The sequence below is a fragment of the Pochonia chlamydosporia genome, chromosome 7 (genome assembly GCF_001653235.2).
Source record: "Pochonia chlamydosporia 170 chromosome 7, whole genome shotgun sequence".
Lineage (NCBI taxonomy): Eukaryota > Fungi > Ascomycota > Sordariomycetes > Hypocreales > Clavicipitaceae > Pochonia > Pochonia chlamydosporia.
Genome location: NC_035796.1, coordinates 1267608 through 1293821, shown reverse-complemented (window position 1 = coordinate 1293821; position 26214 = coordinate 1267608). Strand labels below are relative to the sequence as shown.

The window sequence follows — 26214 nt, the reverse complement described above, 5'->3', positions numbered from 1 at the left end:
ATCCCAGCTGGCAAGACACTTGATGACCAACTCAATCCTTCTCATTTGACCGAATTCAGCTGTGACCTATAGCTGACAGCTTTCTCCTGTATATTCTGCGCCCTCTGGGCGGAGTTCGGGAAGAGCCTCACGGAGCCGACGGCAGTGTTTAGTTTCGAGTTTGACTCAGTGTTGGATTATCCATGTCATGTTCTTCGGATACAGCGGCACTCTTGTCGCAATCATCCCGGATTGACGTGAATGCGCCAAGAGAAGCCTTCTAGAACTGTTTATTCGTTTCTTTACGTGATGGTAGATGTTTCCTTGCCGTTCATATCCCTGGTCGGTATTCTGCCTTCATGTCTGAGATGTTGTGATTCATTACAACTTTCTTTAAATATGCTAATTTATTTATGGCAACTGGCTGTAAACGACATAACAGGGTCTGTATGTCAGACGAGACGATGTAACACCCTTGGCGAACCGAACGTGTCTTGTTCCAACTGAGGGCTAGTTCAAAGTCGTTCCCGCCCCCAGCACAATGCGAGAAGCTCACAATTGGAGACAGACTCCAACTGCAGCCAACATCTCCAGGACGGATATGTGGAACTCGCATCAGTTCTGGAGACCCCATCAAAGGGAGGTCACATTGGCCTCGCATCCACCGTTGACCTTTAGTTCCGGTAGACTAACGATGCAGAATGGATACCAACAATATCCGTGAAGTATGGGGAAGGATAGTTATTGGATGAGAACATGGACGCTTGGTTGAATTCGTATTACGTTTATTGACTCTACACTGACTAGCTGGCTTTTCCAGAATCACCGGCCGAAACGGGGGGAGGGATGGCCAGCTACACAACCACATTTGACTTTATGCCTATGCCAGCCGACAACCTACCTTGTCACTGGTGTTGTTTCTAACCTTGCGAGCGGAAAAGAGCCGTGTGTTCCGTTTTCAATAGTATGAACAGCTTGAATGGCATATGTTTTTTGCGCCCTCCAAGTTGGCCAATGCGTACCGTGATGTTTCTTCATCGCGCCACTAACGCGGGACAAGATCCATCGACTCAACGCCCAGCGGCTAATACCCCGCATGGAACGGCGTGCCCGTGTGTGTCCACATAACCTGATTCTAAAGAGAGCAGTGGAGTCGTTGATGTGCTCTTCCCCAGGTGACTTGCACCAGGTTTTGGTGTAATTCAGACGCCGGTGGGGGCAAATTCACTGTCAGGAAGAAACGGGGACAAGACAAGGTTAAAGGACGAATGAGGATGAGGTTGCTAGTTGATTGTGTGAACCTCGGGCTAATGATAGATTCCTAGTTAGCATGGGCACATGTATGGTCGAGTGACATGTGACGGCTTACATTTAGAGTTGGCTGGCGTGTACCTTGGAGTTTCTACTTGAAGTTGTCTCTGTTGGGAGTTTGGAACACAAGCCATTGAAGCCAAATTGGTCCACGGTGACGAAGAGTTATGTAGGTCAAACCTTTTGAGGTCGACAACTTGGCTGCAGCCATTGACACATTCCCTCCATTATCTACTCATGATTCGCGGTTCGTGACGGATGTGGAATTCATGGCCCGATAGGGGTATGAGGCATTTGATTGTGTATCGGTTCATTGAGGGCGGAACAAAGACAAATTGGGGCATTGCTCCCTAGTTCCAAGTTCGTAGACCCTGTTGTCAAGGTCAAGGTGAAGGAACCATGACGGACTACGCCGTGGAGACAAAACTTCTTCTAGAAGCAGGACAGAAGCCTAGTGGTCAACTTTCACGCCACGATTTCCCAGCTGGACTGACGGGACCAGAGTTGGGGATGTTGTGACATTGGTGGTGGTGTTTGAGGTAAGAGATTGGCTTTCCAGTCTTCTTCTGGCCGTTTTAGAAGTTAGAACGAAATGGATCAAGTCAAAATGAGGCTCTCTGGAAACACAAAAAACTTGTCCATCCGGATCGCCACCATCCTTCGACGAAGCCTGTTCTGAGGCGAGACGAGGCAAGGCGAGGCGGCCCAGTGAGCTTATCACCAACCCAAATAATCTTCTCCCAAACTCTACTGTCCATGGCCCTTGGTCGGGTTGCCGATCCTTGCCCTTGGTGCTTACACCCCATGCTGACGCAAACCACCACCCCCGCAAACCATCACCAAAACTCGGATCAAAATTGCCGGCCTGATAACGCCACAACCAGCAATCCTGTCACACCTGCACTAGCGCCACCTCTTGAGCTGCCCAAAAGGCCCTCTTGGATGCGGGCCCCTTTGACGGGTCAATTTCCTCGATGCAGGGAAGACGGCTTCGTTTGCTGGGGGACATGAGAAGACGCGGGTCCCTTTGTGCCACTGACTTTACACAGAGAGACACCGTTTGCTCGGTCTTTGGTTAACCCAGACCCCCCTTGCCTCGTTAGTTACCCGTTGCCTCGCTTCAAATCACCCCGTCGTCTTCAAGTGCTCTTTTCTGGGCGAGATGATAAGCTAGCGCGGGCGTATTATGGGGGCTACGGGTCCCCATCTGAGGGTAGCAGATATGGTCGTGGCCTTACAAGAGGATACGATGATACTGTAACATACTGTAACACACAGTGATATCCGTCCAGGTACTCTGTCAGGAATTATGGAGCAGAGTAGCCTCGTCGTCACTCAATCTGCCATGAAAGCGGGCGCAGATAACAATTCAAGCCATTCAACGGCTGCGTCAAACGCCATGCTATTATGGGACTGAAGCCATCCCCAACGCGTTGCCTTCGTTGATCGTCTGGAAACGCCATTTGTTGCCACCTGGCTTAAGCTAATTATCCCGGCCACATGAAATCGATATTCCTTGCAACCAACCTTGGATGGATGCTCCGACGGCACAAAGCCAGGCCAGGCAAAAAGCAGGTGACCAGCTTTCAACTCGATCAACACTAATGGCTTCTGCGAGCTTGAACCATGGCCGGCCTGCTTGGTTGGAAGAGGAAGTCGCCGATCATTTATTAATCCCAATGCCACCCTTTCCTGCATGAAAGGACCGGGAAAAGCTTCCAGAAGAGCTTTATGAGACGTGGTTCCCGCACCTGTCGGCTCCCCTTTTTTTTTGCTTCCTGTTTACTCTAGTCGCGTCTGTTCTCGGAGGACTCATACGTTGTCCCTGCTGTGAAAAGCTTCATTAACTTGCCGACAAACAGCTTCTACAACATTGAAGTAGAGAGGCAACAATGTCGGATACGCACAAGGAGGTGGAAGCTGGGCCTTTCTCCGACGCGGAGAAGGGCCATACCCAGGCTCCTCTTGAGGGTACCACCACGATCATGACCAAGGAGTCTACCATTTGTGAACCTCATCCTGATTTCATGACCCGTAATGGTCTCAACCTCGAGTCGTTCAAGAAGCAACATTATGGATGGGGCATTGTTGAGCTGGAGCGTCCTATTCGCGCTCGCCATCTTAACATGATTGCAATTGGTGGCTCTATCGGTGCTGGTTTCTTTGTCGGTTCTGGTGGTGCGCTTGCGAATGGCGTAAGTTTATTTTTTCATCGTTCAATTGAGAGAACTGATTTGCTAATGCGCGATTGAATAGGGACCTGGATCTCTCTTTGTCGACTTCTTAATTATCGGTGTGATGATGTTCAACGTCGGTAAGTTGACGACTCCATGCATGAGAACCTTCAGATCTGCGGCTCATTCTCGCAAACAATCCCGCGCCATCTCAACACCTGCTAACACCCTACTCAGTCCACGCGCTCGGTGAACTCGCCATCATGTATCCCGTCTCTGGTAGTTTCTACACATACTCAGCCCGCTTCATCGACCCCTCATGGGGTTTCGCCATGGGATGGAACTACGTGCTGCAATGGGCCTCCGTCTTACCTCTCGAACTAACAGTCTGTGGTATTTCCATCCAATACTGGAACGCCGATATTTCCGTTGGCGTCTGGATCGCCGTGTTCCTAGTCGTCATCATCATCATTAACATCTTCGGCGCCCTCGGCTACGCTGAAGAAGAGTTCTGGGCTTCCCTATTCAAACTCATCGCCATTGTCGTCTTCATGATTATTGCCCTGGTTCTTGTTTGCGGCGGCGGCCCCTCTGGCGGCCGATACGATGAGTACTGGGGTGCCCGCTACTGGTACAACCCAGGTGCCTTTAAGAACGGCTTCAAGGGATTCTGCTCCGTCTTCGTCACGGCTGCGTTCTCCTTTTCCGGTACTGAACTTGTCGGTCTTGCTGCAGCAGAGTCTAGCAATCCCGTCAAGACTATGCCCAGCGCCATCAAACAGGTCTTCTGGCGAATCACCCTCTTCTATATCCTGGGTCTCTTCTTCGTCGGCCTGCTTATCGATGACTCTGACCCAGCGTTGCTGAATGCCGGTGCTTACAATGACCCCAAGGCATCGCCTTTTGTGCTCGTTGGTAAATACGCTGGTCTTAACGGATTCGACCACTTTATGAATCTGGTCATCCTTATCTCCGTCATGTCCATCAGTGTCTCCGCCGTTTATGGAGGCTCTCGAACTCTTACTGCCCTTGCGCAGCAGAGATATGCGCCCAAGATCTTCACATACATTGACAAATCGGGCCGACCTCTGTTCTCTGTCATTATCATTATTCTCTTTGGTCTTATTGCCTTTGTCAGTCTTAGCGCCACCGGTCCCGTCGTCTTCACGTGGTTGCTCTCTATTTCTGGTCTCGCCACTCTCTTTACTTGGGGCTCTGTCTGTGTAGCTCACATTCGATTCCGTAAGGCCTGGAAATACCACGGTCACACCCTGGACGAGATTCCTTTCCGAGCTGCCGGTGGAGTCTACGGCTCTTGGCTGGGTCTCTTCCTCTGCGTGATTGTCTTGATGGCACAGGTTAGTTTCTTCCCTCGCGGCTCTTCCACAAAGTCTGGGGTTCATCTGCTAACACCTGATAGTTCTACTCTGCCATTGTCGCCCCTCCTGGAGAGTCCGGTATGGGCACTGCCAAGAGCTTCTTCCAGCAGTATCTTGCCGCTCCCGTCATTCTCTTCTTCTGGGCCATCGGCTACCTCTGGAAGCGTGAGGGTTGGCTGCGTACTCCCCAGATCGATGTTGACACCGGTCGCCGCGAGTTGGACTGGGACGAAATCAAGGCTTATAGAGCCAGGGTGGCTGCCATGCCCACGTGGAAACGCTTCGTCCACAAGATGTTCTAGTTGGCGAGTTGGTCAGAGTGTTAATTCGAGTATGGCTGGGTCCTCATCTGCAAGCTTCCTTACTTACAGCCGCTCGGTAGATCTTCAAACAAGTCTGTATAAATTTACATTTCTTATTTTAAAGAACAGAAAACGTCGAAGTGAACATGACATGTCGTACAAACAAACTCATCCAATAGAAAATATTCGATTCGATATGGTGTCGGCTTCGTGGTCCTTGTCTAAACGGAGTCCATCTATTGGCCCACAGTCGTCTAGTGGCGGATACGCCATCGATGTTAATCTCCATCCGCGACCGATTCCACGCCCTTTGACAAGTTTATCTTGACATGCGGATGGAGATGCAAGAGCCTCATTGACATAGGGCGTCAGGTCCGCCAGGGGGTGAAGAGACTGTATTAAAAATGCTGGGTGTGCGGCAATCCTTGTTTTTGGCGAATCCGTGAAACGCCAAGGAGTCGCATTGATCGATCGGCTCGGGGCGCGAACCGTCTTGGCATTTTCTTTCCTCCTGCCCAAATCGACTAGATACTGAATGATGTGCTATTTCTGTTCATTCTGCCCTGACTCGGTGGGACTTGGCGGATTGCGCCTTGTACGCACGCCAAGCAGTGCCAAGGAGTTTCTGGGATGCCACTGATGATCCTCCTCACGCCACAGTGTGATGGAACGGATTTTGTGCGGCTACAATTTCTTGGCACGGGCGCATTGCAGTAACTTGTTCAGAAAGGGCAGGAACTATCAATCGACACTCGATGACGAACACAATGAATACGATGCGTACCGGTTCCCGGTTTGGGAGACTATCCAACGATGCCATGTTGCCGATGCATGACCGACATGCGAAATGACCGGCACCGACCCCAAACCTGTTACAATACAAATTTCTATGGACTTCGAATTGCGGTTGCTTGCCAGTGAATTCGGCAAGCTGCGTGTGTACGTTACCTGCGACCATATCGACGTTCTCACGACTGAAACTCCAATCAAATTGGTGACTGGCCGAGAGGAGGTGAACATTGCCGATGGATGAGCAGGATTGCCTGAGATCACGGATGACTTGAGAATATGGTCCTTGAACGTATTCGATTTGCCGTCGAACATTCGTCCTCCCCGTCCTAGATGTCCTCGAACGATGGCCCGCAACGCGTATACCTTTTTACTGTATCCCTGTGCCTCGAGCGCTAAGAAATGGCCGCATGAGTACACTCCGTTCTATGCTGGTTTGCATTTTCATACTTGGCGTTTGTATGCTGTCGATCGCGATGACTCCATGGCATGAATTCAGCTACGCTTGGAGAAAAGCAGAACGAGTTGGGTCAATGTCCCCGCATGCATCGCGCAGGATGTATGCGTTGATGCTGCATAAAACCTCGTTCGACTGGAGCAGGCAAGGTGATGTTCGCATTAGTCTGACGTCGTTGAGCGTATATGACGGAAAACTGACCCATCATTACCAGTTGAGGCCAATGCAAACCCCCTTGGCTCATAACGCTTCACCAAGATACCGGACTCTTAATTGTAGACGCGCGGGTTATGAAACCCGTCAGTCCCACCATTGATACCCCTTAACGTCTCAGTGGGTTTGTTATTGCACCAAGGGTTGCTGTCGATTTGCACGAAACATACATCGAGACTCTGCTAAATAATGTCTTTCTTGATAATGCGGAAAGAAATGATCGCTAAAGAGTATACATAAAGTCGTGATATCAAATAGCCACAGCAAATGCAAGAACAATAATCGCCAAAAAGGCACCCAGCCTGCTTCCCGATGAACTAGGCTTCCCATCTACCAGTGTAAACTGTTGCGCATGCTCCTTGTACAACACACTCGTGTCTATAACTTCTCCCGTCCGAGACCTAATAAAGTCAACCTGCAAATGCTGTTTATCCTTAAATTTTATCGTTGCGAAACTAAAGTCTTCCGCATATGCAAACGCATTATACGACACATTTTTGCCGATATGTTTCAGTCCTTCAATGTTTCCTGCTCCGCCCGCAACGATGTACATTGGCGCAGTGGGGTTGTTCATCCCTTTTGGATCGGCGACGCTGTCATTGACGGGTACGAAACGCTGCGAGTTGTGTACATGCCCAAAGATGGCCAAGTCTACACCGTACTTGGCAAATACGGGTTCAAACGCCTGTTTACAAGGTCGACAGACTTCTCCCCCACCAGTAGTGTACCATGGCCGGTGGGCGGCGACAATCAACCAGGGCGTCACTGTACGATCCACAGATGCCAGGTCGGCTTCCAGAAAGTCCAGTTGCTGGTTTGGAAAGCCAAACGGTCCCGAGTCGTCACCGGTCCAGCCGCCAATTCCCTCTGGAGCCTTGAAGAAATCAGTCTCCGTGTTGAACATGACAACATGGGCCATACCGTATTCGAAAGAGTACCAAAACGGCGGCCTAGCCAGCCTCTGTGCCGTGGCAGCTTTCGACTTCGCAGTAGCATTGTACGATGACGACGCAAACGCCGTAGGGGCAACAGGGCCAAATCGATTCATGAAGTCAGTAAAGTTGCTCTGGCCCGTAGGGCAGTCTCCCTCTATGTGACGAGTAATGTCGCATCCGGCTTCATGGTTGCCGGGGCTAGCCATGTACGGTTTGCGACTTGCAATTGGAGCCAGCTGCTGGTAAAACTGCTCTAGAATCGACGTATATGCAGCTTCCCCGTCTTCTCGATTTTTCGGGTTCTCATACCACTTGTCGGCGTATGCAAAGTCGCCGGGATGAATGATGAATTCGTAATCATTAATTGTGGTGGCAAGTCTGCCAATGGTTGAGTGGTTCAGAGAAGGCTCAATGGTCGGGATGAGGTCTCTCTTGTCGGTGGTGTAGCCATCAGCGCCGTAGACACCAAGGTCAATGACAACATTCATGGCAAACGGCGTTGTATCGCCTGCTATTCGTGGGCTCATGAATTGATCGACACTGGAGTTTGTAGACACAATCTTGTAATAGTATGTCGTCGCAGGCGTCAAGCCGTCCAAAATGACCGAGTTGAACCATGTGCGCGATGTTGGATATGTCACAGATGTCTTCGAGCATGCCCGCCTCGTTAGGGTGTCGTTACTGGTCCCAAATTCAACGCATGGTTCGCTCAGACGCTTATATGTACCCCAGGCGACAGAGACCTCTAGTAAGAGTGAGTTACATGCGTCTAGAGCGACAAGTCTGTGCTCTACATACCATTCGGGCCATGTATGGCGATGTGTTGTTGAACAGGCGTGGTCAGGTCAACCGGCTTTGGCGGATATCGATTATGAGCCACGACACAATCTGAAGTTGCGAAGACAAGGAGCACTAGTGCTACTGCAGCGCGATGCAACAACGCCATGATCCGAGAAGCTATTCAATCATGGGCACCGGCTGCAGCCAGCAACCAACTTTGTCGAGCGAGATGAGTAGGAGAGATCATTCTCTGGCACCTTGGAAGCGAGCTGATCAGCCCGTGCCGAAGCGGTCTGTGCATAAACGAGTTACGGATGGAAGAGAAAGGTTCATCAAGAATTGATGACATCGAACGACAGCCTGAAGAACGGTCTGGCCCAAAGGTGGCGCAACTAAGCAGCTGCAAGGCCCATTATATCCCGTGTTTTTGGCGAGACAGGGAACCGTTCGGGGCGCAGCCGACCAACCAGACCACAGCAAATGCACAAGCAGGCAGTCAAGTCTCAGGCAACTTGGAAGCGAGACTGTTGATGTCTGGTCGCTTATTCGACCCCCAGTGCCTGCATTGTCTGTTGGCAGGTGCAGACTGGACCCGGTCAGAACATTGAGAGAACATTGAATCCAATTACAAGCTCAAGACGTCAACTCTGGTAGTTGAACTCTGCAGTTGTTTTTCTCCTCGATACCAGAGCCATTGCGTCCATTCCGCGCGACTGTGATCAGGAAGGTCCCAATGCAGAGCATTGAACACATAAGGGCATAAGGGACCGTGAATGTCAGGTACGGCCGTACTGGATCTGATGCATTATTTGATCAAGAGACTCGCGGAAATGCCACCATCAATTGATGCTTGTCCCCCTCCCCACGAAAAGCTGCATGTCGTCCGTAGTTGCATCAGCCGCCCAATCAGGTCCCAGTGTGACGAGACCCATCCGCTGCTTCAACCCAAGCTCCCATGTCCCTGCGAACTTTGATGTCAGGCACCAGCACCGACTTGGTCCCCGGCTCCATCATGCCGTTCCGTAGCTCATACCAAGAGTATAAGCAGAACACCAGTTATCTACTTTACTGGATCATTAACAATTTTAACGCTCTTCTGAATGCCAACCCTCCCAACGGGCATGATGATGCCAACCTCGCAGCAAACACGACTGGGCAAACCACAGTGGCAGGGTTTGTGTCCATGGCCAAAGTCATTGCAAAACACTGTGACTCGATCCCATCGCCAATCTATCTCCTGTTCAAGTCAATAATAAAAGCTAGATCTGCCGCCCACCAAGCTTACCTACAGCTTGCGGCTACCAAGAATGACGCGGCTATCGAGAAAAATAACTCAACACACAAGCACTTTATTGGTGCCCTAACAGACGCATTTGACATCTTGGGTGGTAATCGCTGGCAGGATGACAAAGAAGCGGTTGACAAAGAGATAATCGACCACGGCGATGACGTCGAATCAATTATTTTTGCAAATAAATTCAGCACTCTCTCCGTCTCACATCCCCAAGGTGCCGAGCAAGATCAACCCAGCGATGTCGAAGATGCATCTGATTTGGAGCTTCAAAAGAAGGGACCTCCTAGACAGAAAAGGCAGGCTCGTCCTGGCAAGGGTAAGAAAGCTCGGCACTCAAAGAACAAGAAGACCCAACAGCGAAAAGGGGCAAAGGGACCAACTCTGGGCGATGTACCATTACAAAACTACGGCATTCTGGGAGAAGGAGACCACGACAAGCAGATCGACTACTACTTTGCTGCTTTGGATCTTTTCAGGCAGATGAGCACCCTTCGCGGATTTCTGCAGCATCAATGGCGCAATGTCGCATACCATGAAACGAACAGTGCTGTCGCTGGTACTATTTCAAATCTCGCCATAGCTTCGATTCAGCAGTTAGAGTTTTCGACATTGCTAGAATTTCCAGGCCGCGATAGTTTTGAAGCTGCGGTCAAAACTATAACGCATGGTGGGCTAGATGAACCGCGAAGCTCTCTCCACGAAAGTGCATACGGTCCACGACGGACTTGACAAATCCGTCTCTCAAAAGGCTGATGTCGACGTCAAGGAGCATTTCTTCATACACGCATATCTCAACCTGGTTGACTTTATAACCGATTTCCAAAAGACTCGCACCGGAAAGCCCACGAAGCCAATGTTGGCGCAAATTCGGGATTGGGACCCTCATTTTAACCTCCAACTTGCAAGCAAAGAGGATCGCATTTGATGGCGCCGTTCCTATGCCATCAACTGGCTCTATGATCTTGTCAATGTATTTTCGTCCATTGTAGTGCAACGGAATACACAACGAGGCGAATCCCACGACTTGGCCAGGGCGGACTGGTCAGTGAATGGCCCATGGAGTCAACACCGACGACTGTTTGGCCTGAACGAGTTTGCTGGCTTCGTCACTGGTCTCGCTATGCAGAAGCCGGGAACTAGTTTCCGACATCGGATCCTTCCGCATCATGTATTTCAACCTCAATGCATTCTCGACGCGCTGACTGTATCTCGAGGTTGGTCACTGAGCTTTCTACGGGGACACGTATTGGAACCTCCGGCTGCTGGGTTCCGCCCGAGGCGTGATGTGGATTTGTTCCTGGACCGCCAGACCCAGAACACTGGGAGGGGTTATATTCAAGCAGCTTATATGCTGAAGCAGGTCCTTGAAGAAGAAAGTGCTTACCGTCCCAGAGTGCTCTATGAGGTTCTAGATGCTATCCAGTTCGACTTCATCAACTGGCTAGGCGAGAGCAAGTATCAGTATGGGTTAAACACTATTCCACCCTCCCGCTTCGCCGCCACTGATTCGAATGGTCTTTGGGAATACTCCCCTTTTCCCTGCGGCGTGGGTTTGACGGAAGGTCTTGATATCGCGTATTCCAGCAGCATGTTTTTATGGGATGCCATGCCTGAGCCTATGCTTCTTGTGCATATTCACAATATGCTTGTCCAGAAAGGCTACATTGAACGGCCAATAGGCCTGTATCACGCTTTGGAGATGCTTTTCCCAACTTCTTTCTTTCGTAACGGCAAGGCTCCAACCTCCGACTTCATTTCTGCATTCACTGCCCGTGTTCGCGAGACCGGCAGTCGCCGCACCCTTCCCTCCCAAGGCGCCCCGTCTGACAGGGGCATGTATGGAATTGCAGATGGTCAGGCGAACGGCCTTTTCAAGCAGCTGTCGAATATAGCGGTATATCGCAGAGCTCAATGGAATGTGGGGCGTATCCCAGACAGTCTCTTACCGATAGACTCCATGCTTGCCGCGATTCGTCTAGGTGAGACGAGGCGAATAGTCGACGCAGAAACTGGCCGGCAGCGCCTTGCTGATACCGAGTTGACTGCCAAAGCAAGGGCCTCTGGTATGGACGAGCAAATTCTCCTCGACATGGCGAGTCATCTCGAAAGGTTGCATAAGTCCAAACTCTCTCAGCCAGATGTGCCGCCGTCTGTGCTCAACGAGCTCAAGGAATCTACACCCAACATCAAGATACAACAACCCACGACCTCGAGGTCGAACTCCAGCAAGGGAAGAACAAAATTGTCGAATCGTGAACTTCTCTCCTTTGTCGAATGGGATGTTTTTCGTGACGTCTCCGGTAGTGTGCCATTATCTGGCATTAGCTATATCGGGATCACAATAGCTTTCATGATGTACTTTGACATGATTGAGGACGAGCTGAAGCGCTTGAAGAACCCCGTGTACACCCGTGTTTGTACCACAGACGACCGTCTCACATACAGACAGAGGATAAATCTAGGCGTAGGTATCTTGGCAGGCGATGATGAAGAGTGCCTCGTTGCTACTGCGCGGGTGCTGGAACAGAATCGCAGCGGGCTCGTTGACTTTGTATACTGGGGCGACGTGGAGGATGCAGCCAAAAAGGAAGCGGCGACGAAATCAATTCGGGATGAGTTTGATGACCCGTTTGATGACGCCAGCTTTCATATTATGTAGGGTGAATGTGTCGTTTTGGCTGTCCGGTGAAGGACTTGAGTGAAGCTGATATATGTCGTATAGCATGTTGAATATACAGTGGGGGGTCAGAAGTATTTGAACAAGGAAAGGTATCGTATATCGCGCTGTGTGCTGTGGCATATTGAGCTGTGTTAGTGTATACTTGGATATGTCTAAATACCTTTGACTACAGACTGTATATGACCCAAGATGCAATAAATAAATTGAGACAGCCTGCTTGGTTAGTCATTAGATGGGAAACAGTATAGTGCTTTTGATTCATAGTTGAATGTCACGACGCTAGATTGGGGCCATGACAAGACGAGAACACACTAAGACTGGGCCGATTGGGACGACCAGCCTTGAAAGAGTAATTAAGAATCTGAAGGCTAGAGGGTTAAAGTCCGAATACTAGTCCAGAAACTGCCTGGCCGTCTGGTCCCTTCCTGGCGTTCCTGGCGACTCGGCCAGGGCGCACGCTACGGACACGAGGCTTTCAATGTTCAATGTTATTATAGCACAGGAGGAAATACCATTTGGACCTCCCTTTACCGGTGCTTTTAATTTAAACTTTGATCCGTTGCCAACACGCATGCCAAATTCTAACCACGGCCTTCATCCCCTTTATAATCTGCAGATCCCCAAACACAGCAAATTAGCATCGAATCTTAACCTCCCCCTTGACGATGTCGATCCAGGTCATCTCAGACCTGCATCTCGAGTCACCAAAGTGCTACCATGTCTACGAAATCGTTCCCAAAGCACCATATCTAGCCCTACTGGGAGATATCGGCAACATCGGTCCACACACGGCCGAGTATCTCGCATTTCTACGCCTGCAACTAAAGTCATTCAAGGCAGTGTTACTCGTTCCCGGCAACCACGAAGCATACCACTCCAACTGGGATGATACTCTCTCCACACTACGAACATTCGAAGATGAATGCCGGCAAGACACATACATCGGGGAGTTTGCTCTCCTGGACCGCACGACTCTTCGCCTACCAGTACAAATGTGGTCATTCTGGGGTGCAGCCTGTTCTCCTACATCCCACCCGATAAGCATATCACGATGGGTATCCACGTCAACGACTTCTCCCAGATTACGGACTGGACTACAGACAACCACAATGACATGCATGCGAAGGATCTTAATTGGCTGAACGACCAGGTGACTGAGCTGGAGAAAACGGATGTCAGCATCATGATCTTGACGCATTGGAGTCCCTCGCGGGATCCCCGTGCGATTGATCCGAAGCATATGAGGAGTCTTATCACGAGCGGCTTCTGCACTGACTTGTCAAAGGAGCCTTGCTTCGTCAGTGGCAAGGTTAAGGTGTGGGCATTTGGGCATACGCATTATAATTGCGATTTTGAGGTTGGTCGTCGCGGCGGTGTTGGACTGTTGAGGCTTGTGACGAACCAGGCAGGGTATGCCGCTGATTTGGCCGAGGGTTTTGATCCGGGGAAGACGGTGGTTCTTTGATGAGGATAGGTTGAAGTTGTATTGATTGATGCAGTAAGGAATTCTGATTTGAAGGATTCAGGCACAACTGGTCAGGACAAGCGTGATAGCGACTTCGTGGGGTTTAGAATTCTACCCTGTAGACCCGGATACTGACAACTTACAAGACCATAGGATTCAATATGTATAGCGCCGAGGCTCCGTCGGTGACAGCCCGTAGATCGGTAGTTCATATTGCAAAATGTGACATAATTTACGGCAACGCAGTGGTATATACTGTAGCCTGCGATGGGTGTTTTAAGACAGGGACTGTAAGACTCTCTTGATGGCTTGATAGCTGTTAAAATCCTAACCCGCTTAGGATTCCTTGGAGCCTTTAGATTGTGCTGATCTCTTGAGACCTATTAGAAACCTGTTAGAAATATGATGATTTTTTCACAAAAAATGCTGTTAGGGGTATTCCTGGAAGGTCTATTAATAGGAGAGGTCTGTTAACAGGAAAGGTCTGTTGGAGAGGAAGGTCTATTGAATTGAGCTATCTGCTGGAGCTACTGCTACTGCTACTGCTGCTGTTGCTGCTGCTACTATTGCTACTATTATTCCTGGTTCCTAATGGCCAGGAAGTCTCTGGCGGTCTTTGTTGTTGAAGGATGTAGAACTTGAAAGTGGGCGTTGAGGGGAGATTGTGAGTGTAAGGGAGAATAATCTTACAATTGGAAGGAAGGAAGGAAGATATCGCGAAATGTGCTGCTAGATTGGAAGACCCTGTTGGATTGGGGGACCTCTCTGCAGTTAGAAGACCTATTACTATGAAGATGATAGCAAGATAGATAGTCTTGTAGAAATTCACAATTCACAAGACCTTGCTAAAAGAAGACTCTTCTATTAGGTGGGATAACCTTGTGAAAGAGGGGGATAATCTAGTAACAGATGATTTCTCTGCTGGCACGCTTTAAAAGCATCTCCCAACCCGCGTCATAAAACAACCCCCACACGCGTCGGTATTAACAATGACCTAGAACAGCGGTTTCTTGTGATTTTCCTGCCAATGCTTCAAGTCAAACCTCCCATCACTCAACTCCTCACTTGCTACATCCCTCGCCCATGTAAATGTCAGACCTTTGACTACCTCTCCGCTTTCGAGATGGATGTCGCAATCTGCACTCTCGTACGCCGAAGTCTCGTACCGTTGCAATCTCAAACACTGAGCTATGCTGGTTGCTCGCCAAACCTTGCCAACAATTCGATCCTTAGCGTCAGGCCTTGGGAGAAGGGTCGGGTATATTCCATTCCATAGCTTCATGTCATATCCTTGGACCCACGCGTTCGACAGGTCTGGCAAGTCGTCGAGCATGGCAATTACCATGAGGACTTGAGGGTCCATCAAGGTCCCGTAAAAGAAGAACGCACACGGCTCGAAGTCTGTGTCACCCTCTGGATACGGTTCGATGATTTGGGGTTCTGGCGGGGCTGCGTAGTGAAGTGGCATTTGGCCGGAGTGGATTGCTTCGGCTAGTATCTTCTTGTCGGCTAGCATTTGGTCTTTACTGACTCTGGGATTATCTGAGGTCTGGATTCCTGTTGGTTCTATGGGGTATTAGCGCTGAAGTTGAAGAAATTGGGCATGGTTGACACCCACTGGCAATATTGTCATCGTGGCTCTTCGCTGCAGTGGCTTCATCGTCACTGCTCGTGCGGGACTGCATTTCCTGGGAGTAGACTGAACCAGCGGACGCGTAGATTGCCTGAGCGATTACTGTAGATTTGTCGTGTCGCTTTTCTTGATAGTTCTTGCTATCGAGGATAGGATGATCAGTGTGTTGGTCGATGACGGTGTGTATTGTAGAGTCGTGGTTTCCGCCCAAAGGCTGGTCGGACGAGATGGGGGTTCAATGTCGCTGCCTCGCACCAACTCATGGACTCAAGTCATGATCCTGCGGCCGGGTCATCCAAAAATGCATGAACAGGCATGTCCATAGAAACGCCGCTAGTAAGACGGCAAGACAGATTTCTAAAACTGAAGTCTTTGTGATTTTTTGTACCGGTGTATTGGCGACCAGCGTTCGGCTCAATTGGAGGCAACAATGGATGACATTTGGCGTGCATGGCATCAATAGCCATGCATGCTAACTAATAATCCCTAAGCCTCTGTTTAATGATGTATAAAGCTGTTGAGGCATATTGAGCTGCGTTAGTGTATACTTGGATATGTTCAAATACCTTTGACCACAGACTGTAGGTCTAGTGTTACACCAAATGTCGATAAACGAAGTCTAAGGACGGTGTTCCTCATAATTCCGGAGCTACTGCTGTGCCTCTGTTTACTAGAACACTCCCTTTCCCAAGAATATGGCGCAACAAACGGTTCCGTAACCAGTTGACCTGTCTCCAAATGATGCCGACGAACCGAGACTTTCAAGCTCCGTCACATATGAAACAGCTGTGTGCTCAATCACACTGCCGTCGGAAACCGTCCGACATAATGGAATATTGGAAAGGCAGATAACACAATGCAGTTGTCACGTTGTGCCGCTTTAGCCCTGGCGGCTCATTATGTCACCAAAGGGATCAACTCTCAGATAGCGGAGACGAGCCCTGCGATATTGATATGGTGCATCTATCGGTTTGATTGCATACGAAGATAGCATAGGCAGTGCATTTCTCTCAATCATTACCAACCCCTTGTATAAACTTGTCATAAGCCGTATTGTGCACGTTTGAAGAGAATTTCCAGCGCTCTTTATACCAGTTCCAAGACGGCCATGTTTATAGCTTGCCGAGATTCCACCAATTCTGCACCCCTTTGCCAAATTGCGGATAGAGGCAAGATATATATCTATCCTCTGGAGCCATGGTGGCGTCCGTCAAGATCAGAAATCCCAGCATTTGTGTATTGAGAAAGCTCTGTGCAGTGACCGCGTGGTACATCTGCGTTGAAGTCGGTAGAGAGTTCTAACGGATAGATCTTTTCTGTATTTCCGCTCAAGTGAGCCCCTGTTTCGTCAATGAAAGTCAAACCCGAGGTTGGGCTCTCCTTGTCCGATACTTGCGCTGAAAACGGACGTTTCTCAGCATTCCGAGACGAACTTGATACGATATGTTCACGGCTAATACGATTAGGTTTAATGACCGCCACAGCTCCGGTATCGATCATGACGGCTGTCCGGGAACCTCCGATGCAGGGCCGCGCCAAGTTACCACAGTAGGATGTAGCTTCAGGGAGGATTTCAACACGTATTAGGCTTTCCCTTTAGATGCACTTTATTGTATCTAGATGTGGCGGGTTATTCGCGTTGGATGTTGATCTTTGGAGAAGCACTACTTACGGCGGGACGGGTCTTATCCCCCAGTTGATAATAGCGGATTGGAGTCATATTGCTAGCTGGAGAAAGGCTTTTATATTTTGAGCTGTTGGCTAATTCTAGGCATGAATTGATTTCCACTACACCAATCAGCTCCTCCCATTCTGTACACTCACCAAGCAACCACCACGATAGATATCACTACAAACACTCCAATAGAGTACTGCCTTCTTCTCCTTTCAGGGGGTCTTTTCTATGTTAACGAGCCAGGCTAACCGGAATTATTCTCTTTACGTATTTGCTGTAGGGATATATCGTCGACCACAGAGTGCAGACCCAGGTAATGAATAGCGTCCCCGTGAGAGCCAATTTGATACGCCAAGAGATCTGTGTTTACTGTAAGCTCCCGGCGAGCATATTTATATGCCACCCTCTTCCAAGCGTTAAGGGCCGAGAGCTCCAGCTGTAAATCCCATGTCCCGCGCCAAGATAGTAAAGCACCTTGTCGGCGCCAGGTACACGCACAAGCCTCCCCTTTTGCTCCATTCCATAGAGTCATAGTCTCAAGCTTTGGCATGTGAAGTGCAGATTGCGCCGCGGCTTCTAGTAGCTTGCTGGTTTGGATTGAATTGGCCGTATACATTATCCGGGAGGTCAATGTGAGGGAACGCAGCTGATTCCATCGCCAATGAGGCTGACAAGCCTCGAAGAAGTCGTAGGCATCAGCTAGAAAAGCAACCGATAGGCATTCAAGTTTCCGGCTGTTTTCCGCAAATGCAGCGCCTACCACAGGAGTCGTAATCCGGACTCGGTCTGGGTTCAGGAACGTATGTATGCCTTGCGAAAGCTGAAATAATTCCAGATAATTTTCATTGAAGTCTTCGAATATTTTAACAGTCTTGACACTCGCTGGAAGTTGCTGGCTAATCATTTTCTTGTAGCCTACAGTTCAGATGGTTAGGCTTATGACGCGATAAATGTTAGATGCGGTTTCCTACCCAAATCCCAAAGGTCTTGAGAGACCACTTCAGATAACTGCCATGGCTCATAAATAATCTCTTCTAATCGGGGAAGCTTTGACCAAAGATATGATAAGGTCAAAGGGTTTAGTTGACGTCGACACTGTCTGCGGAGAAGGAATTTTGTTACGGCTTGTACCGGAGGGAGCTCTTCCTGAAACTTGGGCTCAGATGGTTCAAATGGTCGTCGTAAGGCATCCTCACTGGGTGCTTCAATCATGCGGCCGTGCCACCATCCGTGGCTAGGATCGTGAATCGCAGTCGCAGTCGCAGTCGCGCCGTTTTGCGGCTGGCTCTCAGATTCAAGGAACTGGAGCTCATCTTCATCCAGTGCTCCAAAGTAGCACCCCTTAAACCAGTGTTCCGAGTCGCTTGGCGAGTATGCATTAAGCTCAAGTGTTAAGCCCCCTCCATCCTGCTTCCAGTTGGCCAAGATGAGGAATATTCTCGTGATTGCTGCTGCTATGATTTTATCATTGGCAAGGAACCATGTCGCCGACTCCATTTTTCGGCAAATTCGGCAAGTATATCTTTTAAGCTCGATATTAAGCCAAACGTGCTTAATGAGCCCTTTGTAATGCTCGGCGAGTCGCTCAAGCGAGTCCAGGCACGATGGATGGAGCTTGAGGTGGCCAAAGTTCTTCTTCTCTATGACATGTCGCCATTCTCTTGAGACTGTGGCATATGGCGCTATGTTTTTATGATGCGTTAGTAGCTTTAGGATGATGGCGCGGATCTCGGGAGGTAATGAAGACCAATACGACATCATGTTGGCCTTTTGGCTGCAAGCTGATGATAGCAGATGTCAAGACTCAAAATCTTGGCATGTATATCAAGGCAAAAAGTGAATGACATGCGGCCAAGGGGGTAAACAGGATATTTACAGGTTAAATAGTTGATACGATGACTCACTGGAGGCACCCATTGACTTCATTAAGGTTTACTCACGCGTACCTAACTAAGTATTCAATGTCATTCGGCAGTCTTTTTTACTTTTGTGTCAATACTAGCGCCTTGCGACTCTCTGCTCACCCCCACAGACGGTAATCACCTACCTAGGTAGTCGATGTGCCTAAAGTTACTGTTCCCGGGCCTGGATAGCCACTCGTTAGAGCCTCTTTATACACAAAGAAAGATACGCATACATAGCTGAGTGATAGTCTTTCCGAGGGCCTTCCTGTCGCAAGAGCAATTATCTATGTCTAAACTAGCAGGTTGCAGCTGCGTACTAGAAAAGCTTCCATTAGCTTTGTGATTTAGGTGGCGCACTTCGAGAGGCGTAGCTATGAGCCCGCTGTGGCAAGCCAACAAGCGAGTTGACCACTTATTCTTATTGGCCCCAGTATTGGTGGACTACTAATTAAGGAACATTAAAGCGTTAATCCAAATAGACAAATGTAGCATGGCTTTAGTCAACCTTAGTATGATTTTTAGACCGCTTCTCTTGGCACTCCTAACGACAAAATAGCTATTAAGTCGCTTATTCTAATAGTACAAGACTAACCTAACTAGTCTCTTCTCGAGTTACAAGGTTTAGTAAATTCCTAAGCCTTAAGATCCTAGAAAGACAAATTTTGTACGCTCTTTCGTCGTAAGATTTTCAACCAGACATGATTTGCTTTTTCGAGACAAACATGTCACCCGCAGCAGCCAAGGTAGGCACAACCTGATTTGGAACCATGATAATTGACCTTGCTAAGCTTGCCGCTAATGTGTGCCATCTACACGGTCTGTGAGGTTATCTGCGTTCTGCTTCCGGTAAACAGTACCAACATTGGAAAGGATGCCCTCGGATGGCAAGAGGCCATCGTTGAGCTGCTTCTGGAAAGGGGTGCCAGCATTGATACCCAGGATAACGATAACCCAACACCGTTTTGTTGACTGATGACGCGAGGAGATAAAACTTAATTTAACTGGTGCGCAGTTAAATGTTAAAGAGGGCTAACCAAGGGGTTTAACATATATTTCCTCCCTTTTTCTTTAAGTTGTAGTCTGGGAGGCGCTGTTTCCCCCACCGGTTTTGGCGGCACCCCGATCGGGCAAAGCGCCCTCGCCGCCATTCGCCAGGACTTTACCAAAGCCCTTCCAGACCAAGCTGTGAAAAAACATGCCGAACTTCCCCTCGCAACACAAGCTTTGCACGGGGTACTCTTGACTTCAACTAATACTAATTCTTTTTCTTCTTCTCTCTTTTTTTACACCTCACGGTCTATATACCACCCTGCCCTCACATTTCATGAATGCCCGCTCATGCAGACCCTTTGAAGCACGGAAAAGCACTAGAGTCAACTGCTGCCTGGCAAAAATTCGTGCCTAAGCCTGATGGTGTCGGGAGTGCATCAATCAACCAGACCGTCCAGTTGGCTGGCTTCAGGCCCAGCCCGCCTCATCTTGTTTTCTACATCTCCGTAGCCAGAATTTTATCTTCTCCCCAACCAAACTTTCTCCATCGTTTCAATCATATGCTTGCTTGCTTTTCTTTCGAACGGCCTGCGCTTATTCCTCAAACCAGTGATCCTGCTTCCAGGACCTCGAAACGGCCTTCCTTCGAATGATATTTTAAATAGCTGGCCTATCCCTCTTTGCCTCGTCGAAATTCGAAAATATGATGCCAGATGCCAATGTTCATGCCTCCAGGCATATTTTGCACCTGATGAACCCATGCCGAGCAGCAACACTTCTGTCGAGTGAGAGCTTGATTTTTTTTTTTACGCTGACGCAAGCCCCTGTCAATTTTCAGACCTCCAAGGTGGGCCCCCTTCTCTCCCCTGCAGGGATCCTATTAACGACTCATTGTAGACCCCAGTGCGACTGGCCGTCTTGTCACACAACATTCTCCAAGAGGTCCAACCTCACTCGTCACAAGAAGCACATTCACGGTGCCACCTCGATCTGGTGCCCGGTCGATGGCTGTGCGCGCAGCAAAAAAGGCCCTGATCTCGAGCCGTTTAAAAGAAAGGATAACCTTGACGAGCACCTGAGACGCATCCACGGCAAGCACAGCTCCAATTTCAACCTCCTGGTTTTAGCTGATGTTGATGCCACTTGCTCCCTGCATGTGGTGGGGGTGGAGACACTGATCCCCAACGCCCCTGTGCATGTGGGGCCTCCCGTCCATACATGCACCCTGGCCGACCTGGACTTGTCAGTTGTCACCGACTCTTTCACTCAGCTCGAAGGCATTGCTTTGATGTCCGACTGTAGGACAGAACTTCTACCAACTGTTCCGCCGAGTTCCGCCAATACAGCTGATCTTAATGATACGAATCTGGACCAGTGCAACGCGTTCGACTCATATCGTGCTCCAGGCATGCCAATAGCCAGCCAGTCGCTGCTTTTGCGCCCATCAACTCCATTTGATCAGTTCTATCCTCGCATTGGTGCTTATTCTTCTCCAATGTCGAGTCCCGACGAGTCCTCCGATCATCTTTCTGGTCCATCTGCGTAGTCAGAAAACAGAGGTGGAATTCAAAGGGTGACGGGTGTGTGGGCGGGCGGAAGAGCTCACACTTGGGGGTAAGACAAGTGGCTTGGACTTTTCATTTGATCAACCAGCTGGTTTGCAGATAAAAGGGAGGCCCATCCCCCGACGGGTAAATTGAACAACAGACTTGACCGCAAATTTTATTTTTTAACCCTACCTTATTGCTTGTTATATCACTATGTGCTAGTCCCTCGCTGTCAAAGACGCCAAAAGCGGCGGTAGCTCCCGCCAGATTCGGCGGGCAGAACAGCGACTCCCGGATTCTGTCTGTATATTTTGCTTCCATTTGCGCTTTTTGTTCAGATAGCTCAATTTAGCTATGAAGACGCTCATTTTACCTCTTCAAGTATTCAGTCCACTCAATCGATTCCTTCCACCATTCAATGTTTCAATGACTGGAATCCATAGATGTGCTACACAAAACCTTTTCGCAGAGAGTTGAAGACCAACTGTCCTCAACAGTACCACGTCTTGGATGAACCTCAATTTTCAACCCTCTGGAACTAAAACTTAGACTCTTCTCAGAGAGACAAGGCTTGCAAAGGAATTGGATGTTGGTGTCCTTTCCATTCTAGGCCACACTACCCATACCAACGGCGATGAGACAGGCCTGTTATGATTGGACCATGTACACACGTCTGAAACCCTGTGGATAACCTCAGCAGAGTCAGCACAGTTCCAAATTCCTGGCCTGGTTGTCGTCTCGATGGTATAATGCAGACACACTCAACCTATACACCGACTGTTTGTTAGACTTCCGTGCCTCGAACATCATTGGCATGTGGGTTATCGTTTCTTACGTGGTCACATTACACGCAAATATCGTGGTCAAACTTGGCCATCATTACGCTGCGGATGGAGTATAAAACTGGTTCGAATCCTCAACCCGCCATGACCCAAAAGGCTACCTGGCCATCTTAACACTCATCAACAATGCTTTCTCATTACATAAATTACCTTACCCAACATGAAGACATCACCACTGCTCTACTCAATTTTCGCCCTCGGGCAGCCGTGCCTAGCCCAGATAGTGCCTTCTTCCCAAGTAAACATTCAAGCTGGGCGTATACAGTGCGGGGGGCTTCATTGTGGCTAACAGATACATCTTAACGGCGGCACATTGCCTCGTTCCTGTAGCCAGCCAGCTGACCAACCTCACAATACTCAGCTCTACTGCTCTTGCCGAGGAAGACATCGAGGTGGCTAGCATCACCATACACCCAGGCTACACTGGTCAGCAACAAGATGCCGCAAAAAGCGACATTGCCCTCATTAAACTGGCTAAACCCATACTATTGAATCAGTTCCAAGGACCTATTGCTCCGGTGACTACTTCTCCAGCTGCCGGCACCAGGGGTGTCCAGGTTGGCTGGACGATCCCGCTTGTTGGAGGCTTGCTGGGCAGTCTTCTGAAACAGGAAGAGACAGTTGTCGGTCTTGATCAGTGCCAGCAGGCACACAAGAACCTGGCACTGGACAGTAGCAATTTGTGTGCCCTCAGTAGCTTGGGGGTTGGTGGTTGCCAAGCTCCTGCTGGCAGTGCTCTGATTGTGAACGGCAAACTGGCGGGCATAAAATCCGGAGCTGTGTCGTGTTCACCAAGGGTTCCGGATGTTTATGCAAATGTTGCAAATCTTCTTCCATTTATAGAGTCACATTTGTCTGCTAACTAAGCGCAGAAATTGTGTCAACGGCAGTAGCCGAAGGACTTGAATTGAACGGCTGAAATATTCTATATTTCATGTCCCTTCTTTTCTCCCCATTGTGTGTTTTGCTTGCTGCTTTGCTTTCTGTTTTCACTCCAGCCGGCTCAACCCGGCTGCACAGAGTGCTCGTTTTCTTCCTCATATACCTAGGTAGTCAATTCAAGCAATCAATTCTGTCAATCCTTGGCACCCATAGATCTTTTGCAATACACTGTAATTGAATATGTGTAATGAAATCTTGACAGCTATGCGGTTCCGCGTATTTTTGTTTGGCTATTCCTTTGGATCATGTTGCTCCCCGGTGTGGATTGCTTCTTAAAATGTACATTACATCAGTAGAAAGTCAACCATCACGAAATCTTCTAGGTGTGGGCGAGGATATCGAGATTTGATGATTATGTCAAGTTTAACGTCCCTGCGATGGTCGACTAACAACATAGTGCTCGGAAGATCTAGTTGTCATTCTTACCCGCTTCGCCATGTCTATGAGCATTATTTCAAGGCGAAAACTTACACGAAGACTTATGGACGCACGTTTACGTTCCCATCTAAAAGAAGTGTGCTGTCGCATCTGATGCGAAAAGACGATGTGGAACTTACCTTTATCTATGCCCTTTCTTTCAAAGAACCAGAAATTAACTCTATAGACAAGTATGGCCAGTTCTCGCTCGGAAAATTTCCCCATCAAGCAAGCCTTCGTTATGGCGGTAAACATTCCTGCGGGGCCTCCATTATCTCTCCAACTAAGATTCTGACGGCGGCACACTGCGTAGAGGGCATGAATATCGATTATTTCCAAGTCGCAACTGGCACAATCGACGTCAATGGTGGTCAGCTACATAAGGTACTTAAGGCCGTTATACACCCAGGCTACACTGGCCAGCAAAAGGCTGCCTGGGGAAACGACGTAGCTGTCATCACACTAGCCGCACCTATAAAATATAGTCAGTACCAGAACCCTATTGCTCTGGCAACTGTTTTTCCATCTGCTGGTAACAGAGTTGCCTCATCTGGCTGGGGAAGGACCTCAGTCAGTGGAGACCTGTCGGACAAGCTTCAGAAAATGGGACAGGAGGTTGTCGGCTATAATGAATGCCAGAAGAGGCATGCCGGCATGCCACTTGACAATAGTCACCTGTGTGCCTTTAGTGGGAAGGGAGTTGGTTTTTGCCTTGGCGACACTGGCGGTCCTCTAATTGCGAACGGGATGCAGGTGGGCATAGCATCCTGGGTGCTGCCGTGTGCACAAGGCGTACCGGATGTCTATGCAAATGTCGCTTATCTTCGTAATTTTATCCTATCACAAATGTAATTAGACAGGGGTCTTAGGCAACTAGCAACCCAGATAAGCGAATAATCACAAACAGAGAGATCCCAAAGCTGTAAAGTTGTTTGCAGTCTCTCATGGTTATTCTCCAAGTCTCTCTGCTCTGATATGAGACTGGCTGCTTCATATTGACATGACAGATAGTGGAAAGTCCATCAATAGGAAATCTGCAAAGAAATCAGGATCTCCGCACTTTCATGCTTACATTCAGTTCAAATTCGCTGGCACGGCCGATTAATAAGGTAATGCTCTGAAGATCTAGTTATTTCCTTTGCACTGTTGGTTCCCATTGCCCTCCCGTGAGCGTGCCAAGATTTGTTGAGTGCTGGACACGAACTCGGCACGTCACGACATTAACCTCATCACTTGCCTCTTACAAGTGGTCATCATTCACCCGCGCTATGACGAAATGTTGGCTCAGGCACTGAAATCTTTACGCTTCAGCCACATAAGCTGCCACCGGATAATTCGTACGGCCAAGAAAGGATATCAAAAAAAAAATTCTTGATTAACTACAGTAAATGTACGGTTGAGCGGTTCTGAAAACAGATCCCAATCACGGAAGTTATCTGACACGGGTAACAGAAACACACAAGAGGGTGGAGGTGGAATAACCATCTCGGCGGTATAAATAACTCAAAATTACTCCAACAGTACGCATCTCGTGATCTACTTGAATCACACAGGGTCCAAAAGACGACCGTAGCTTACAACTACGGGCACAGGGTGCCACCACCCGCTCCAACAACCTCCTGAATCCATGGCTTCAGCTGAGTAAGATCGGTTGCAACCTCTGGGAACTTTTTGCAAGACTGGCCCCAAGAAGACAAACCAACAGCAAAGTATCTTCTAGACGTTGGTTCCTGCCACAGCAGCAAGGGGCCGTCTGAGGCATTATCACAAACCCCCTCGCCTGGTGCATACGTACAGAACTGCGGACCCCCAGTACCACGGACGCTGCAGGAATCCAAGTTGTGCGTCTCGAACTTCGTTTGCACAAGCTGTCCTTCCCCGGACGATGGTGACCCCCAAGCTAGCGCCGTAGCTGTCTGGTTGTTGAAGTCTCGAGGCTGGCTTGGTACACACACAATGTTTGTGTTTCGATCAAAAGAAAGAGGATCTTGTAGTTGAAGCAGTGCGACGTCGTAAAAGCGCCTCTCCGAGTCCCATTTAGGATGAGGATGAATGGCTGCGACTGTTCGTAATTTCGCTGATGGTACGTCGAACTTGTTTGAACCGGCATAGACACCAATGTTATTTGCTCGTATGCCGTTGACACAATGTGCCGTGATGAGTATGTGCTTCTTGTCAATGATTGCACCTGGGCACGAAATCCTCTTGGCTCCAGAGTTGTACACGACTGCAGCTATGAAAGGATACTCGTGGAGGCCGGTCGGTTTCCCGTTGATGAGCCTGGCGTAAAGATCATCCCGTTTTTCTGCGAGGCCGTCGTGTACGTCACGTCTGTCCAGCATTTCATCGGCATTTTCAGCCCGAGGAATGACGTTTTCATTTCTCGAATAGGCGCCATTCTGATTTGCCTGCCCGCATGTACAGGCACGGCTCCATACTCCAAGCGGAGCAAGGAAGAGGAGCAAACTATACTTCATTGTCAAGGTTAGAAGACCCAGAGATAAGA

The 26214-nt window shown here is 49.0% G+C and overlaps 7 protein-coding genes across 7 annotated transcripts; 4 read left to right on the top strand and 3 right to left on the bottom strand.

The window, feature by feature from the left end:
- Window positions 1-3182: 3182 nt before the first annotated feature.
- Window positions 3183-5145, top strand: VFPPC_07270 (general amino-acid permease GAP1; the record flags this gene model as incomplete). The annotated part of the gene is made up of 4 exons (XM_018286159.1): window positions 3183-3485; window positions 3547-3604; window positions 3702-4822; window positions 4885-5145. 4 exons carry the CDS (start codon window positions 3183-3185, stop codon window positions 5143-5145), a joined length of 1743 nt encoding a protein of 580 aa, XP_018139748.1.
- A 1709-nt stretch (window positions 5146-6854) lies between these two features.
- Window positions 6855-8485, bottom strand: VFPPC_07269 (acid phosphatase; the record flags this gene model as incomplete). Its single annotated transcript, XM_018286158.1, has 2 exons — window positions 6855-8284; window positions 8338-8485. The coding sequence occupies 2 exons, from the start codon at window positions 8483-8485 to the stop codon at window positions 6855-6857; spliced, it is 1578 nt and encodes a 525-aa protein (XP_018139749.1).
- Window positions 8486-10733: 2248 nt separating this feature from the next.
- Window positions 10734-12272, top strand: VFPPC_07268 (hypothetical protein; the record flags this gene model as incomplete). The annotated part of the gene is made up of 1 exon (XM_018286157.1): window positions 10734-12272. The coding sequence occupies one exon, from the start codon at window positions 10734-10736 to the stop codon at window positions 12270-12272; it is 1539 nt and encodes a 512-aa protein (XP_018139750.1).
- Window positions 12273-12958: 686 nt separating this feature from the next.
- On the top strand, window positions 12959-13758 carry VFPPC_07267 (Ser/Thr protein phosphatase superfamily; the record flags this gene model as incomplete). Its single annotated transcript, XM_018286156.1, has 2 exons — window positions 12959-13279; window positions 13336-13758. The coding sequence occupies 2 exons, from the start codon at window positions 12959-12961 to the stop codon at window positions 13756-13758; spliced, it is 744 nt and encodes a 247-aa protein (XP_018139751.1).
- Window positions 13759-14752: 994 nt separating this feature from the next.
- Window positions 14753-15121, bottom strand: VFPPC_07266 (AIG2-like family domain-containing protein; the record flags this gene model as incomplete). The annotated part of the gene is made up of 1 exon (XM_018286155.2): window positions 14753-15121. The coding sequence occupies one exon, from the start codon at window positions 15119-15121 to the stop codon at window positions 14753-14755; it is 369 nt and encodes a 122-aa protein (XP_018139752.2).
- A 7388-nt stretch (window positions 15122-22509) lies between these two features.
- On the top strand, window positions 22510-24560 carry VFPPC_07263 (trypsin domain-containing protein; the record flags this gene model as incomplete). Its single annotated transcript, XM_018286153.1, has 3 exons — window positions 22510-22613; window positions 22711-23021; window positions 23689-24560. The coding sequence occupies 3 exons, from the start codon at window positions 22510-22512 to the stop codon at window positions 24558-24560; spliced, it is 1287 nt and encodes a 428-aa protein (XP_018139754.1).
- A 728-nt stretch (window positions 24561-25288) lies between these two features.
- VFPPC_07262 (tripsin) lies at window positions 25289-26185 on the bottom strand (the record flags this gene model as incomplete). Its single annotated transcript, XM_018286152.1, has 1 exon — window positions 25289-26185. The coding sequence occupies one exon, from the start codon at window positions 26183-26185 to the stop codon at window positions 25289-25291; it is 897 nt and encodes a 298-aa protein (XP_018139755.1).
- Window positions 26186-26214: the final 29 nt, after the last annotated feature.